Genomic DNA, 18,482 nt, shown 5'->3' with positions numbered 1-18,482 from the left:
AGTTGTTTATATTTTTAAATCTACAATAATAAAAGAAACAGGTTTGTTTTGTTTCTTCAAGTCTCTTATGAAGAAGAGCATCTGCATTTCTTCCCTTTTTACAGCAAGGAAAACTGAAACTCAGAAATCTGGAAGGACTGGATAAAGAGTAAATCAGGGATGAGCATTAAAACAAAATCTCCTGGCTCTCAGGGCTGCATTCTCTCCGTGGGACCCTCCTTAGTGGAGCAGGGTATCAACCAGTTTGTGATTTCAAAATCTGATTCCTTTGGCAAGAAGAGGCTGTTCCCCTGTAGTTCCTAGGGAATCTGCAGGGGCTTTTTTACCACGGTTTGGCCATATTCTCTATGTTCCTAGAGACTCTAAAGGTATTTTAGAGGGGAGTCCAAATCTTGATGTTTCTAGGAGATCCTATGAATCAAGCCAAAGCAAAAAACCGTGACACCTGAATGTATGCAATTGAGGCTTCAACCCATCTCCATATAAACACTTTGCCATTTAGTATATAACTTTGAAATATTTTCTAAATGTGAAACATACACTCCAATCCATCAGATACTCTGGTTTCCTTTTCAGGAAAAGAATCCAAGCAAATATTAGAGAAACATTTCCCAGCATATTGAGAATGAAAGCAAATGTTTGATCCAATAAAATTTCAAATACCTAAACCAGCATAGTACTTTTATATGCTCATTTTTAAGTGCATAAGGAAAACCAGACTCTTACTATATTATCATAATTGATTTTGCAAACTATCTTTGTTCAAACAAGAGCAATAAAGTAGAATCTCTGTAAACTAATATAGAATCTCTGTAAAATTCCTGAGACTCTTTGTTTATCCCTCAACCATACCCACATACCATTCTTCCAATAGGAAATAATTTACACTGCATTATGATTTGCAAGACAGGACTCTTCACCTACAGGATTCACCAAAAATTAAGCAAGTGTCTTAGATACCTGTATGACACTAGTCCACATTCATTTTGACAGTTGAATGCACCTTATATCTCCTAGTGTTCTTTGAGCATCTCAGCTAGAATCCATATTGTATGCTTCTTCTTACACAGTACCGACCAGATGTTCAATATAAACATTTAATTAAATAGTTAATTAATAGTCTCATCAGGGTTGGCTTGAGGTACAGGCTAAGTAGGCAAGTTTCTAAATTGCAGGATCTAAAGTGACACCAAAGTACCAAGCCAACAAGGCTGTCACCAACAACAGTTTCCCAATCAGGAAACGTCTGTAAGTCCAGTGTGTGCAGCAAATCCCAGTGTTTCTCATATGTAAGTGCTTTCATACATATGCTCATCAGTACAGATTATCACTGCAATAGATGCTATTTCACCATCCCTGAAATGTGACTGCAAAGGATTCTGGTTTGTGCAAAGAATCTGCAAAGCACACAGAGAGGATAACGTAAATAGAGTGTTATTTCAAGTTGCAATATGTGCTGATGAGACTGTCGAACTCTGTCCTTGCCTAGATATGCCAAGTGCACCTAAGGCCAGCCCTGAACCTACGTTACCAGATTATATTTATTTTAAAAGACTATATTGAGGGACTGATCCAAAACCCACTGAAGCAAGCAACCTTTTTACCAATAGACTTCAATGGCATTTTGGGTCTGGCCCTAATACTGTGTTAATACTCAAAACTAGAAGTAAATAATTAGACAAAAGTATTGATCCAAAAGGAGGGTGGTGGGGTGGGAGAAGTCTCAGTTAAATCACATGTTTACATGTAAGTCAGCATTCTAGGCATGTTAAATAGTCACTGCACGCGCATGGCTAAATACAACTGATAAGCGCATAAAACCAAGCAAACCCCAGGTCTGTAGCATTAGTCAAATACTAGTCACAAAGCCAGAGGAGCACTGCGAAGCCAAAAAGGCATCATACAGTCAAGGCAATGCTTAGAGTGCAGCAAATCATTATGAGGCAGCATAATGCTCAGCAACTAGAAAAACTCCAGGAAGAAAATAAACAGATAAGGCAGCATTTGTGCAGAAAAATATATATGGTCCTTTATTATTACCTTCAGAGATAGGACTAGGAGTAGACGCAGGAAACTGGTATGTAGGAGAATAAGGATTGTCTTCTGCAGCAGAGAAAAGCAGTGGATTTTGAGACTATCCACAGTGAAGTGGAGGTTCTGCTTCATCCCCCAAATTCCTATCACCACATGATTTTATTGCCTACTTTAATAATACTAGAGTAAATTGCAACATACTTTAAAAAAAGATTAATGGATTAGTAAATACTTAGTTATTTTATGCACCACGCAAGAAGGTATACTGGGCATAACTGAATTTCCAGCCAGTGTAACATGTGGGTAATGGAAATCTAGAACCTGAATCTAGTTACTATTAGGGTGCTATAGTACAGTTAACTCAAAGCACAAGACAACAAATACTCTGACTAAACTTCTGGTACCTTCATTTTTTTGCTGGATTTCAGGAAGTTCAGGAAATATGTAGGTAGGGCAATAAGGGTTTTCTTCAGGAGTGTCTAAGGAGAGGAACATGATTTGCAAAAAAGAACAGAGAGGACAGATTTAAAGGGGAAGAAGGGCAAGACAAGAATCCATACAAGCTGACTGTAGAACAGTTCCTCTCATGCTGGTATTCTAGCAAGACACAACCCAGATGCCTTCTTGCTCATTGCTGTCTTGTATGTCTGGGCCCTGTGAGAGACCCTGGAAGGGGAGGGGACTGAACTGATTCTCCCCCTTCTGAAGCATGGGCTTTGGCTGAGCTGAAGAGCCTCTGTTAGGAGCACTGCGATTAGGAAACTTGTTCTCATTCCATCCAGTACAACCCAGCATCTAAGCACAAAGCTCATCATAACAGCACCTGCAGTGGCAAATACAGCTCCAGGTTTGCATGCTCTATGTTTTATTATACAAGCACAGTTCTGAATTGCATTTGCCTGCACATCAGGCTGTTCAGACGGTTCCGTTTGCAAATGCTACTGCAGCCATTTCTCACACAGAAGAAGGAACATGAATGTATCAGCCGCCAGGCACAGACGTGCCCCAAAGTAGGGGATCCCTTGAGAATGCACCACTACAAAGTTTACAAGTGCTCACCTCAATTTTAGGTTTTGAAAAGAGAAAATTTTAGGTTTTGAAAAAGTGTAGATCAGATTCTGAACTTATCAAAAATTAATACAAAACTTTCAGTAAGCTTCAAATCAAGCTTTGTTATGCAGTCACTAAAGCTTTACAGCGTAAAAAGTTTTGTCTTATGCACAGAGCAGGTTCAGGGACAACCCACTGTCCTTTAAAAGTGGGGCGGGGGGGGTGGGGGGTGGGGTTAGCAGCTGAAACTGGAGTTCAGGGATTTGTCTTCTCTAAGTATGGAATTAGTAACAGATTCCTGATCTCAAATAGTACTCTTGATTTCATGGGGGCACTGCAGTTCACCTTCCAGAAAAATTCAGACCTCTCTTTGGACTGCACTGTACTCTCACCTTTGACTTCAGAGATTTCAAATACATTGGTTCTGCAGAGCAAACACTAGTTAACATAAAAAGTGTTTCTATAATATCCAGTACAATTCTTCACATGAGTGAAACAAAATGTTATCAAGGTGGTCTTGGTAAATGGTACAGTAAATAAAAACCATCTGTGTTACAGTACCTCTATTTAGCTTGTGGATCTGTTTGAACATCGTCTTATACCAATCCTTCGATCTGTCTGTATTCTATTGGAAAAATACACACATAAGTAATCACAACCATGAAGTCTACTAGCCTTTCAAACTTCTTACAAATCTTCCAGCAAAGAAAAAGTTTTACACTCTGCTATATGAAAGCTATACAAAATTAATACTTTGAAATATGAATGTTTTTACTCAGACATACAATCTCATATGTAATGAAGCTACAGGCTTCACTCAAGTTACCAGTAATAGACAAGCTTTGCAGGAGTAGGTTGTAACCTGTGTAGAACTGTAGATTGTTTGGAAGGTTTTGCATATTAATCTGATTTGACATCTAGAAGTAGAAACTTCACCCATTTTAGTCACACACATCACTTTCCTAAGTATTCAATGGACAGTTAGAAACATTCAGTGTTCAAGTCACTCCAGACACCATTTCTAAGAATAGGTGAATAACTATTTTCATGATCATTTCCCCTGAACACTGAATGATCTTATATGCTGCATAAAAGAGATCTCTGCCTTTAACATGGCTAACATGAGACAAAACTCTCCCTTAGCTGTGAATGAAACAAAAGAGCAGAAAACAGTATTCTCAAATATGATGAAGAAATACTAATTTTAATTTTTTTTCCCCTCTGAGGCAGGCAAAACAGGTCATCGATAGCAAATAGAAGTATTCATAATAAAATACACTTGCAACTTAGACCTCTGCAGTCTCTGGAGCTTTAGTGAATTCCCTGAGTCCTAAAGTAGGCAGAATCTGGCCGAGGTTTTGTGCACTGACCACATGCTCAGTGTTATCTTACCCTCAATGGAATCCCAATATCATCGACGGAGGTATCAGGCATGTGCTGAGGACTCTTGACAATGCTTCTCTTCTCCTCCATTGCCCTCTTCTCACTTGGCACCGCCTCCTGAACTGGCTTGTCCCGTACGAGTGCCGAATCAACTCTATCAGAAACTAGTCTGTCTGGCACTGAATCTGGAAATGACAACGGGGGATTCTTATCTCATGCCAGCATTTCACCACATCACCATATTCCACTCTTTCAAGGCAAAAGTCCTAGCAAGTAGTTGATGAGACAGACTGTGTCACTGCTAGCTGTGCTTAGCATCTGGACTGAAGGAAATCTGCCAAGAAAATGTTTGATGCCAGCAAAATCAAGCTAGCATTTCTCAGGTAGCAACCTTCATATATCTCATGATGCTGTCAGCTGTTAAGTAAAACAATGGAAAATTCTGGTTTCAAGGACTATTTGGGGGTTGCATTTTTGTGTCTTTTTTGACTAATTGGTGACTCTGCAATCTCTATCGAAAAGCATCAGTGATACAGTCTTCTAGATAATCTTTTTCTGCTGGTAATTTTAATCTAACAGAGCATCCTACACGATAGTGGGGCACTACTTTTTAACAGCTTGCACTCATCTGCCTGACAATCCCATTTGTTACAGTCAGTATATGATGCTTCCAATTAATCTCTGTTCCCTAGCCAGAGTTTGTAAACAACAAATTCCACTGTTTCAGCATACATATGATTCCACTTGCACATGAGTCTGCACAAAGATGGGGGGAAACAACTGACTGCTCCAGACCACCTTGCTCCCACCTAAAATTCATGGACATTGCCCAACTGACTCCCACACATAGCAGTAGGCACCACCACCACGACTGGCCAAGGAACCAAAGGAGATCAGGTTGCTCTGAAGCTCTGGTATGCTCTGCAGAGCTGAAGCACAGCGACCCTTAGGCTCTGCTGAGGACATTTTCTATGTGGATTTTCTGGGAAGGAAACATCTGTGATTTTACAGTCTGCCTCATCAAGACTTTGCCAAGTCCTATCCTTTTTACATCACTGCATGCATTGAAGAGGGAGACAGAAAGATATGTTTATTCACATGCACATCATTATACTGCTCAAAGCCATTAAATCTGCAGAAATCTGAAAGGGGCAGTTAGCAGAGGAAAGGCTCGTGCATAACAAAGCATTGGTCTGTTGGTACCTTGAGCAAACACAATTCTGCACTGTGAAACTCAGTACATGAAGGATTTGCATTTGAGTGGTTGGTTTGAAATTTATATCAAACTTCAACTGTTCCTCCTCTTCAAGTAAAAATGAAATGTTTATAAATGTTCAAAAAGGGGCAAAGCATCTATTACATACTTGATTAGCATTTTCATCTTTTTCCCCTCTCTGTGAATGTGCATGCACCGTCTCTTGGTCCTTTCATGTCCCTGGTGTACAGGGCTTTTAATTTTGTAGGAAGTATTTGTTCCATTTTCATTACTAAACTTGTAACTAGGCCCCAGAGCATGGAAAGAGCAAATGAAACTAGACCATTCTTCTGTGACCTTGAAGACCCAAAGGAAGCGGTTTTTCAGATGTGGATGAAGATGCAAACTTTAGGAAAGGTCACAGTTTTCCTCCATTGTTGTCACTGCTGATGTTACCAGTCCTGAGCTTCTGGTCTCAAAAAGTCATTATTTTCTGCAAGCTAAGAATTCAATGCCAAAGAAGGTCACAGAGCCCTCCTCTAACAGGACGACTGGTGAATATATATTATTTCTCTTTGATTCCCTAGCTCCCTGCACTGGAAAAAAGTGGTTGGCTGCTTGCCACATGGACCCCATCTGAAACTATGATGATAATATTCAAAATACCTAATAAACAACAAGGTAAACGTATCACAATCTGATTTGCCAGTGCCACACCCACAATCTAAGCAAAATCTTTATTCTGATGATTTAGCAAAAATAAAACCCACCATCTGGCCTGTGCCAGCCACCTCCCACCTGTGAATTCACACCTTTAATATTATAACATGAAGGTCTGGAAGCTATCTAGCATGGCATTGCCAGGGAAAACAAAACAAAACAACCTAAACTAACAAGAATACCCACAAAAAAAAAAAAGAAGAAAAACAACCAACCAAACCCCAAACGAAGAAAACTACCAGGCAGTTAAATGCACTTTGAAGGAGCTGTCAAAAATATTTTCTGGATTGCACTTACAACTAGTTGAAGTTGCTGGGCTGACAAACCTGGAGACTGGAAAGTTCTGTCTGACAGCACGAGCTGTATTATGGCAAGCTCTCTGCTGAGCACCCTACCAGGTAAATACCTCCTAAGCCCATAGGACTCAGCCAAGAGGACCAGCTTAGCTGCTGGGCTACACTGGCTGCGGAGATGATAGTGCAAACACAGACACCTGCTGCACGGGTGTTTTTGCAGAGGGAGGAACTAAAGTAGACACCTTTCACTACAGATTTCCTATTACACCCTACAACTTGGAGACTAATGGCTAAACTTCACGCTTACTTACGTGGCTCCATGGAATTCAAAAGACTCTAAGGAGGTATATACCTCAAGCTATTTAAAAATCAGAGAGCCCAATCTGGTGCCAAATTGCCCAAATAACCAGACTGCACCAGTCAGCACACTCCATGGCACCTGAGCCATTCTTTTCCAAGAGCAGCAGCAATATGTGGGGTTGCTCATTAAGAGCGTTTTACTTCTGTGACAACGGAATTCCTGATAATGAAGGGAAAAACACCTTGCAAAAGCAAAAACCAACAGGAAACCTCTGCCTGGGCTTGCAGGCAAGCATTAAATCACAGCTGAGTGGTGTGCGATGAAACACCACCTACACTAAGAGAAGGAGCTGAGAGAAACCTCTGTAAACTGTTATGCAGCACGTCACCTCAGCAGGGTGGCAGCAGAGAGGAGGGACAGGCTGGCACTGCAGCTGAAGGAACCTGGTGGATGAAATCAGACCAGGTCAACAGCTGCCTCATGGGCAGGTGGTGTCCTCAGGGACATGCTCCACTAGTCCAGGGCCCACACTGCAGAGCAAGAGCACACAGTATTGGCTGCCCTGTGTTTCTATTTGTGATATTTAAAGAGCTCAGGCACTCTCTGTGACTCTCTTCTCTCCCACCTCTTCACTTACGCCACTAAGGACATAACCGAAGAATAACAGTATGAGTAAACATAATCGCTGTTTCTATAACGCCCACTGCAGACTGAGTTACTTCTATTTGGGGTGTGGGGAGAGAAAGATGACCATGGAAACAACGTGCTCTTTTTGCAAGGAGAGACCCTCACACCCATTGCAAAAGCAGATTGCTGCTTGGGGAGACAAGGGCGGCAGCACACATGCATACTTGCACATTACGATGTTATCATCTATGTCTTGCATCTGTCTCAAATATTCTGCTCTCAGAGTCATGCAGATACTGATTTTTATTTCTCTTCCTCTCCCCTCACCACGAGCAAGACTAACCCTAATGGCTCTGTAGAGAAAGTTGAGAATACGTCCCAAGGGAATAAACCTAAAAGCTCAAAAGGCAGCCCCAAAGATAACTAGAAGTCTAACTACGTAAGTCTTACAATTCAGGAGGAACAGATGAGTAATTTAGAGTTTTGGTATCTTAACACGTGGCCACACAGGTAGCATTTGGAGAAAAGACTAATTTTTTTTTTTTTCCCCAGTTCCTGGGAAGTGTATTTGCTAAAGGCACTCCACAAGCTATCAAAGCAGCAGCTTTGCTCCAGCAGAGGCAGCAGTTGGGGGGCAGCAGACCTTTTGCATCATACCTGCCAGGCTACTAAGCCTTTTTTGCTGTTCTGTGGTAAAGGAAGAAACAAAACAAAAAGAAATACAGAACAAACGGGTGAGACATAAACAGCACGTACTCGCTTTGGTGCTGCATTTCTGACAGGCAAGAAATACGCTGTAGACAGAACAGCAGCAGCTGCTGGAGAGAATCTGTTTTCAAATACCCTGCCAAAGTGACAGCCCACAGTTCCTTCTCCACACAACAGCCTTGTGGAATAATATAAATCCCATGATGCAGTGACCAATATATTTGCAAAAAGCATTTCTTTTTTCCTTAACATCAGAGGATGAAAAAAGCTGGACAGGAGACAATTCAGAAAACAGTAAAGACTCACAGAGTCAAATAACTTGATAACTAACTCTGTTACCATTAGCATGAATGCTGTAGCATTTCAAAGGGATATATGAAAAGATCAAGTCACTGGTGCTTGCTGAGTCTCATCACATACCAGAGAGCCACAGATTCAGTGATTTGCACACAGACGCAGCTTGGTTAAGACTTCGATTCTCACAGCAGTCCCCTTGATTCAGGGCCTTTCATTACTGAGTTCCCAGACTGGGACACCTGTGGTATCTTCAGCACCCTAAAGTTGATGCTGCTTTCCAAAGGGATGCCCAAATGACTTGCCCAAGCCATGGCTGGGAATAACCCAAGAATTCTTAGCTCTCTGTTCTCTGCTCTTTCTACTCCGTAGCAAATAATGCTTTTATTTAGAGCACGAAAGCCATTTGAAAACAATAAACTATTGTTTGACATACAAAATACAAACACTCTTGAAAGCTCATATTGTAAATGCAAAGATGTCAAAAGTTTAATATATTAATCACGCCTGTTATATATTCATAATCAACCATGCCATGCAATGCCTGCCCAGGAAATAACTGTGCTTTGGGGTGGTGCGGGACAATAACCAAGCAAGTCTGCAGTAGGAAACAATCCTCCAGGTGTATGTTGTTTGCTAGCAAAACCCACCTTCACTAGGTATTTTTACTCAGTGCATCATCTCAGCAAGAGAGACCAATATTTCTCCTCACTAAGTACAGCTCCCTCACCAATACATATGATCTTTGTCCTTTAACCCCAGCACTTCTGCGCTGCTAACCATGGATGGCAAACTGCTCATGCTCATTATGCTCACCTGATAGCTGTCAACATACGAAACAAACCTCTCTGTGGAATGGTAAGAGGAAGGGTTAGCAATCTGAGCATGAAAAGTAGATGCGAGCCACCTGCTGCAGGTTTCACTCTTCCAAGAAGGCCATCAGGAGTAGGCTACTGTGTTATGAGAAAAGAGAAGAGTTGCGTGGATGGTATCAGCTTCAGCCATTACCTTCATTGAGGAGAACTGCATTCAGGGAAGAAATTCTTACTTGGTGCTAGGGATGAACAAGAGGATCCTAAGCGACTTGTTTACAAGCATAAATCTTACTCAGCAAAAAGAAATCTTAATGCTATACTGGGATAAAGCCTCCACAGGAATGGAAGCATAAGGAACTGTAAGAAACCCTTGACACGTAAAATGATGGAAGACTAAGAACGTGTACACCTAGTGAGTATGTCACATATGCTGGGAAGTGAAAGAAAATAAGGGAAGTAAAGGAATTAACAGAATGTTTCAGAGTCAAAAACAGGTTTTGAGGTACATAAACAATCCTTACAAAGACCTTGTTCTTTTAGAACAAATAGGCACCATGGAACTCTTAATAAAAGGGCAGAAGAGATGACACATATTATTACTATTTCCATTCTACATCTGAAAAAAAAAGAGGAGGAGGAGGAGAAGAGAAAAAAGTCTGATGTCCTACTGCCTGATGGAGAAATACTTTCCACTTCAACACTAAGGACTACGCTGAATGACAACAACTGAGGTCAGATGCTTGAAAATTAGCATGTTCATATAAATAGTACCAAAGAGTTTTAGAGCAGTTTTCTCTCTAAAGAGAGCAGTTATGGAGACAGCAGCTCATTCCATCATTAATATTCATCCTCAGTATGTTTTGGAATACAAAGGAAACTCCACAGGACAAGGAAGAAAGCAAACGTGACAACTTTTGAAAAGCACCAGCGTGATGGCTGGGACATCTCTCTGTCAACTCAACAATAATGCCAGAAAAAGAAAATTGTGAAGACTCATATGGGATTTTACTGCATGCAACATCTGTCAATACAGATTTATGACTAAGATGCCTTGTCGAACCAGTTCAATAAGATTCTTGCAAATTACAAGTTTGACTAATAAAGGCTGAAAAAAATGCACTAAAATGAGATACCTCACAGACTCAATCAAGATGCTTATCAGGCCATGAACTATATTACAGTCAACAGAAATGTGATGAGACAAGGCTCTTTATGAGGATACAGTATCATGAGTGCTAACAGTCACAGGCGAGACATATTCAGACAGGACAAATTGTTAACTGTGAAAGTAACTTGTAAACAGAACAATCTGGCATCAGTTCCCTCAGAGAACATGAATTTTACAGATTTGTCTCTTGTGATCTTAAAATCTACAGAGAGAAGATATCCTTCTGTGGTACATGCTGAAATGATCCAGATTTAATGCGAAAACCAACCAAACCACATCAAGAAAGTCAACAAAAGGCTTTGAGAAGGAGAAAGGTTGCCTCAAATAATATTTCATCTTCTTGAAGCAGTTGAGGAATCCAGACACCCTCATTCAGAAGCACATAAGCAAAGCTGCTTCAGGAGCTGGTAAAAAGGAAGAGAATCCTCTCATTACCCCTATAATCAGCTGGGCTACAGTGAAGACACTGTCTTCAGAATCAAAGATTGAAGTCTGTTTTAAAAGCGGACTAAAAAAAAAAAGCATGAAGGGCACAAAGAAGCACATCAATACACACCTGTACTTAGAATGACTACAGTATGAGGAGTGAAGGCCTTGCCCCTATTCTCTAATTTTTTTCTTCTTTGCAAAAGATAAGTCATAGCACCATAGATTGGAATCTGCCTGTTCTGGAGTTTCCCGAGTCCACTGAAAACCAAGACAAATTGGACTGCATCTGTGTGGCCTTTTATAAGCTACAGTCTTTAGTGATGCACAATGGACTGGGAGGCTGGGCTAATGCCAGCCAGCAGGAGAATTAAAAAGGAGAAGCAAAGTTTCCCTATAATGCCAGAAGTAAAGAGATGTCACTCTCCATTCAGAGGAGCTGCTGTGAGGCACAGAAAGGCTCAGATTAGTAAACATGGGAGTGCTCAAACAAAGTTGTTTTGTTCATATGCAAACTCAAGGACTCCTGCAGCATGAGTCTGAATTGATCCAGTTACAGACAGAGGAATAAACTGTCAAGTTCAAACTTATGGGCAAACAGACTATTTACTACTGGGTAAATTTCACAGAGAATTCAAAGGTCGAATCTCTCCCACAGTAACTGATGGTTATATGGTTGCTTTCCCACTGCAGTAGCTGAGATGTAATATAACCCCTTGTCCAGCGAGCGAGAACCTACCTCAAGCTACCGTGCTTCTACTGACAGATAGGTGTGAGTATGCACCCTTTTCCACCATGTCAGAGCACGTGATGGGGGATAAAAGCTGTTACCCTGCAATAACTTTTTTGTCTATAGCCCAGTTATAAACCTAGGAGTGGCTTCTGATCCACAAGATTTAATTAGAAAGAGTAGGCACTGTCCCACGCTTCTAATCTCTTACCTGCTTCTCGTATGTTCCAGTCACTACAGCTTTCTGGAGGCAGCTTTGTTAGCTCTTAGTAGTCTGGACTTAATTGCCCACAGCACACACATTCTCCAGTTCCTTGCAGAATAACAGGTTGCTGGGTTTGAGTCACAAGTATCTATATGCAAGTCTCCTTACCTCGATTGTGCTGCAAGAGGACAATAGTGGGATTGACGATTGTGGTAGAGGGATAGGCAGAGGAAGACTTGTTGATTGAAGTGAAGGAAGTTGGATAGTCAGTGCCAGTGCCAGGCTGGGGCACTTCATTTAACACAGGACCTGAGTCCTGAAAAGGAGAGCAACATATCATTAGCAGCATGCAGAAGGCTGCTACACTGTGAAAATCTGAAAAAAAAAAATCCCACAACATTTTAAGCTGAAGGAGAAGCATAATCACAGCAAATTTAGTAAAAAAGGCATAAGCATGAGTGTTACCCTGCTCTTTGTACATACGCTGCTCATTGTTAATGCAATTAGTTTGCTAAGGCAGTACTATAATAATTTGGTGTTGGGTTTCACAACTCCAACCCCAAAAGGAGGCACTAAATTCATCTGGCAGACTGTCTGGAGCAAACACAGGGTGCCAGAAGTGACCAGATCTGTTTGGGGGGGTGAGGAAGACACAGACATCTTTCCCCTGATACACACGCACACACACATTTGTTTTAGAAGTATTCCTTATAGCAAGACGTGCAAAACTCATGCAGTTCTGTAGCGAAACATTATCATCGCAGCTGGTTTGGTAAGGAAGGTCCCAGAAATAAGGTTAGTACCATCACTCAAGAGACAAGTGTGACACCTACCTGGTTAAAATAGTGAAATTTAAAAAAAACTGATAAAGGGTAAAAAGTAGGACTCTAGCAAGTAAGATACTCAACACCTCTTCGCCGCTGGAGCATGGATAGCAAGCTGCTCTTGCACTCTTAAAGCATCCCGCTCCATTATTTACTTATTTCACACCCACCTCTGGTATCACCACTGCTCTGGTTGTTCTGTAGAAATACATGCTGTGGCAGCAGGGAGACTTTAAAAAGTAGTTATCTTTGAAAAATCTCAGTCCAGGGATACTGGGCTTTTGGTGGTAGTAAGAGGAAGAGCTAAAAAAGGGATGACAACTAAGATGGTGTGTGGCAGTTTAGGCTGAGATTTTTCAAAGCTTCTTAAGGAATTTGGACACACAATTACCATTAATGGGGAATGAGCATCCAAACAAAGAGAGCACGGAACGGCATACCAGATTTTTGCACTCCTGTTACTCCACTGTCAGACTGAAATGCTACAGGCCACTGCTCTATAAAACGGAGCTGAACATTCACGGGGATTTTCATCACTATTAAAAAAACCCTGAATATGCACAGAATATTGCTCCAGTAAACTCCCTACTCCCAGCTTTTCTGGCCAAGTGCAGCTCAGGGCCCTTCATAGCCACCAGTGCTAGGGTAAAGGACTTACAGGATCAGGCAGGGGGCTGACCAGGGGCCAGCAAGAGGACTGGCACCAGAGCTCAGAAATAAGTCACAGTGAGAATCGGCCATGATCAGATCAAATATCAACAGTCTCTCCAGTCTAGAGGGGAAATAGGGAAGAACAATCCTGTTCTTCTGCTGGATGGAGGCAGTCTTGCTCCAAGCAGCATCTGATCAGGCCACAAACATTTTATGAGAACAGAAAAGAATCAAAGGTCTTCAGAAATGGGTGTCCTTAAGAGAGAGACCCAGCCCCCTTTTGCTGGCTGTGATAATACTCCAAACAATGCAATTTGGGAAGGGGAATGGGAGCCAGGGAGTGGTGTGAGAGAGTTGGGTTTGAGATTTATTAATTAACTAAAACATAAAGAACTCCCAAAGAAGAGGGATGTAAGATCAAGATAGGCTCAGCAGCCCCAGCTAAGTCACCAAAGTGGGTGAATAAAGATCATTTAAATCATCATGGAGAACAGCTTTGTGACTACATGCCTGAAGTGAGCAAGCCCAAAAACGTTTCGAAACTCTCATCTCACAAAAATCAGATACAAAAAAAATTTCCACTACTCCTCTATGATTAGGATGCCTGCTCAATTTTTCTGGAGCCTGCAGATAGGCTCCAATTAGAAACAAAACAAAAAAAATAACCTGCACAAACCCTGAAACTTCCATTGTTCTCTGCAGTAAAAACCCACTGATTTCAATGGAAGCAGAAAGACCAATGCTGAGAACTTTTGCAAGTATCGCCTTTGGTTGTTTTTTCCTTTTTTTTCCCCCACATGCCTGTTTGCTAGATCCCTTTAGAGTCAGAAAGTAGAGAAAGCATCATCATGAGAGAAGGGGATTTCTGCTGAACTTACTTGTCCTTACAACCAACCATATTAAAAAAAAAAAAAAAAAAAAAAAATGGTGGTTGGAAAACTTCCAGTACAGAAGGGTCAGGTACTTTTTGAACTACTTTGTCTTAAAACCCACCAAATTAAAAAAAAAAAAAAAAAAAAAAAATGGTGGTTGTAAGACTTCCAGTACAGAAGGGTCAGGTACTTTTTGCCTCCTCTGCAACTTTAACTGAGAGCTACTTTTCCTCCTTGTCCCTGAAGACTTTTTAAAACAGGTGATAAACTTGAAGAAGAACAAAAGCTAATCCAAGAACAACACAGTAAATTCCAAGTTAAAACTGCTGTGGATTGAATTCTCCAAATTTTTCAAAGACAAACACTCTCCTCCTAATCTATCCCATAGCACCTACAAGCCTGGAAGACTGTTAGGTCAGTAATTGATATTAGTGTTTGCATTGGACACTGGCAGCAATCTTACATTGATTCCAACAGGGATTTCTGTAGAGACCATGCAGTCTTGTGGCTCCAAGTGGAACAGAAAACCAGCCCTAACCTTGAACTGGTCTGCTGTTGCTGCTTTAAATGTTATTCAAACATAATTAAGGATGCTATTAAAAGAGTCTGAAGAGATGAGTTAGTTGCAGCTATTCTGTTTGTGCAGAATTCATTATTCTGATAAAATCCTGTGAAGATTCTTGAGGTGTGCATCACCTAGCAGAACGGGCACAAAGGGATACAGTCAAGTACTGTTGTGAGAAGGCAACAGAAAGTTCAAAGCTGTACAAGGCAGGCAACACGCATGCACTAGCACAGGATGTAAACAAGGTTTCAGTTGTCATGCCACGGGCAGAGAGTGAGTCATCACTCCTCTCTCCAGTTTAGTATTGCAAGAAGAAAGTAATTTTAATCTGGGAATACAAATTTAGGAAAAGGGCAAGGAGGGTAGTTGGCAAGCTTACTGTACGTGAGATGACTCCAGTGATTTCAGGCTTCAACTCCCTGTGCAAAGCCCCCGTGACTGGAGGGACAAGTGAAGGTGGTGATGAGAAGAATGGCAGTTTCGGGTAAACAGAGGGTAATGTGCCAGATGCAGAAGGTGCTTGGTTATGGTGGGAACCCCTCTGGAGATGTGGGGGAATGAAATCATCTAGAGTCGGAAAAGTCAAGGGTGAGCCAGGAGAAACAGTCTCAGGGATTACGGAGCCTTGCCCAAAAGGAACCAGAGGTGGTGGTGGAGTGCTGGAGCTCCCTTCTTGCTGTCTGTCTGGATTAACCTGGAGGAGGGGGACTACTATAACCCCAGACTGAGCTGTGGTGGTGGCAGTGGCATCCTGTAGGAAACAAGGTGTTGTTATGCAATGGGGGAGATTGGTACTTTAGTAGACTATATGCAGCCATACAGTGTCATGCAAGGATGCACCCAAAAAGGCACAAAACCCCAACAGATTTTCTTTCCTTAAGAGACATACTTCAGTCTTGCAGTCCTGGCCACATGAACACACTTGGTTTTTCACAAAAAATCTACCATCCCTCTTCACCAGTTCTGTGCAGCGAGGGTAAATCAAACCACACAACAGCTCTGCATTCACCATTGCTTGAAAAGCACTAACTGTCACATTACATTCTGTTTCTTCTACACCTCCCTAAACCAGAAAGATCCTCACCAGTCCAATCCAACCCCCTACAAACACCACACACGCACAAACACACAGATCAGTGTCAAAGGGGTGCACATGGAGCATTAAGTATTATCGAGTAGAAGACCAGAAGACTCAGCTGGCACAATGAGTGCTCAGAAATTAGGGAGGGGGGGAATAAAGCATTAAGGGAACGTTGTAATGGATTAAAGAACCGTTCACACGGCTGAAAGAAAACAAGGTTATGGAGAAAACATGTACCATGCTGCGTCCCATTGCCTTGTACGGTGGTTGTCGCTGCTGAGTAAGGTAAGGCTCTTTTTTCATCCTGTCCTCTGTGGCAGCTGTGCTCTGGGGCTCTAGCACTCTGTCCCTCACAGCTTGCAGAGGTGACGACTGAGTCCAGGAGGGTTGGCCCGCACCATAACTAACTGCGTCTTTACTGAGGACAATGTAAAAGTATGGCCTGGGAGGAACAGGAGGAGGAGGAGGAGCAGGAAGAGACTTTCCAGTATCTGTTACAGAGGAAACAATGTTGGTGGCTGGTGCCTGAGTGAGCTCAGCGCCCAAACTGGTGCTGGCTGCTGGGTCATGTGTGGTGCCAGTGGAATTTTCAGATGCGGCTGAGCAAGTGCTGTTAGATAAACAAGCTACATATAGTTTGCTGACCTTTTTATCTGCCTTCGTCTCATGACTGGAATTCATTCCAGCCTTACTACTGGGACCTGCCCTGTCGGGGTTGCGTTCTGTGGATGATGCATCTGATGAGGAGTGACTTTCCAAGAGTGGCTGCCCAGGATGCACCTCATCTTTGGGGCCTGAAGAAGGAGAGTGCCCTGCTGGCAAGCCTTGCTTCCCACTGTGGATAGCCCCATAGGGGGTAGGTGATGAGAAATAACACCGTGCACTGGCACTTGGTGATGCACGCTGCATATAAGGCTTTGGCGCATTCAGGTACACGCAGTCCATGATGGGCACTGGCAAGAGGTTGGTCACTTTAGTGTCAGTGCGAGGACGCCATGCAAAGCTTTCCTCTTTGGGAAGAGGAGGACGGGGAGGAGCAAGGGCCTGCCCAGGCAGAGTCAAGAAGGAAGAGGGAGAGAGAGGAAGCATCACCAAATGAAAGGAAAAAGGAAGGAAAAAATAAATCAATTCAAAGAAAGAATTTGGTCATTAGACTTGGGTTAAGCAGGTTTTAATACAGTAAGATCAAAAAGCAAATACAGTATCTGGAAGGCCAGCGCAGATCTCTCTCACATACAGCATCTCACACATTCTCTCTTTCTTTGCACTGCTCACTGCAGCACGCAAACTTTACCCAGCTCCTGAGTCCCTGCCTACATGCGTCTCTCTCAGGCTGGATAAATCTCAATGCTGTATTGTTTTGAGAGGCCTGCACAGCAACACCCACCATGCCCCTGGAAAAGCCCAAGTCAACATTCAACATGCTGGCCAACTAAACCCAGGCTCATGCCTGTGAAACTAAGTGAGTCCCAGTACTGGGGACATCTGAATCACAAAGCCAAATTCAGAGCTCTAGGCCATCTCTGTGGGTCAAGCGCACTGCTGAAAAACGAATGTTGCAAAGTTTCACCAGTGCCAATGAGAGCAGACATCATGTCAGTACTATAGCCTGCCTTGACTTAGCTGGCTAAGTAAAAAGTCAGCAGTTCTTCCTTCTAAAAGCCAGCTCTTCAGGATTTTTCAGTCCTAAAAATGCTTTCAGGAAGACCAGAACAATTAAAGTTTCTTGAGGAAATGAGTTTATAAGAATTTGCCTCCAGAATCAAGATACCAACAGAGAAATCCTGCTTCTAGTAAATAAGAAAAATAAAACCTTTGCTCTTCTTGGTACTTTGCAACATATCGGTTGCTAACTCTACAAATGCCTGCCAACTGCAATTGCAACTCCAATTACAGTGAACTTTTTTTGAAAGCCTAACCATTTTGAAATGGTTAAAATAACAGCAATAGAGAGGTTTTGTTTTATTTATTGCTTTGTGCCAGTAATTGAAAACTATAAAATACTGAAAGGAAGAGAATTAAAACACCCACCTAGTAAACAGTAACTCCCTCCATTCTTGCAAATTAACCCTCCAGAGACTATGGAAGTAGGTTTTGCACACACCCTGTTGTCATATCTTTACGGGCAAAGGCTGGCTAAACAAACCACTACTAAAATGGCCAAAACCAGAGAATAAAGATGCCTTAGCAGCTTGCAACATTCAAATCTGGATAAATACCTCCTTTAAAAGTCATCTGCGTATGACAGCTTGTGGCCTGCACCTATTCTTGTTACATGGATATAGACCTAGAATAGCTTCATAAAATTACAGCTGCTGTCCCAAAATCTACTGTCCCCGTGCTGCCTCTCTTCCACCCTCTCCCCCTTCCCTGATGTGTAAGGGAGTAGAAAACTGGGTTAATAAGTCCTCCTTTCTAAGGGGCTTCTGCTTCTGGAACAGGCTCATTCTTTTTGATTTCTTAAGGACAGTAGCTTCAGCCTGGAGATTTCAGAGTGCCGCAGTATTTTCCTGGGTTAGGCGAAGCCTCACTTTACC

General features: G+C 42.1%; 1 protein-coding gene across 1 annotated transcript in view; it reads right to left on the bottom strand.

Annotated features, from left to right (window-relative positions):
* SORBS1 (sorbin and SH3 domain containing 1) overlaps window positions 1–18,482 on the bottom strand; it is a 66,537-nt gene that overhangs the window by 38,741 nt on the left and 9,314 nt on the right. The window contains exons 5-9 of the mRNA XM_010138248.1: window positions 15,244–15,615; window positions 12,121–12,268; window positions 8,264–8,293; window positions 4,477–4,652; window positions 3,646–3,709 (exon numbers count right to left, since the gene is read on the bottom strand). Of these exons, the coding sequence (XP_010136550.1) occupies window positions 3,646–3,709; window positions 4,477–4,652; window positions 8,264–8,293; window positions 12,121–12,268; window positions 15,244–15,615 (790 nt within the window). The remainder of the gene's footprint in view (window positions 1–3,645; window positions 3,710–4,476; window positions 4,653–8,263; window positions 8,294–12,120; window positions 12,269–15,243; window positions 15,616–18,482) is intronic.

This window comes from Buceros rhinoceros, unplaced genomic scaffold, assembly GCF_000710305.1.
Source record: "Buceros rhinoceros silvestris isolate BGI_N320 unplaced genomic scaffold, ASM71030v1 scaffold36606, whole genome shotgun sequence".
Taxonomy (NCBI): Eukaryota; Metazoa; Chordata; class Aves; order Bucerotiformes; family Bucerotidae; genus Buceros; species Buceros rhinoceros.
Note: the sequence above shows the minus strand (reverse complement) of the source record. Positions and strands in the feature narration are given on the sequence as shown.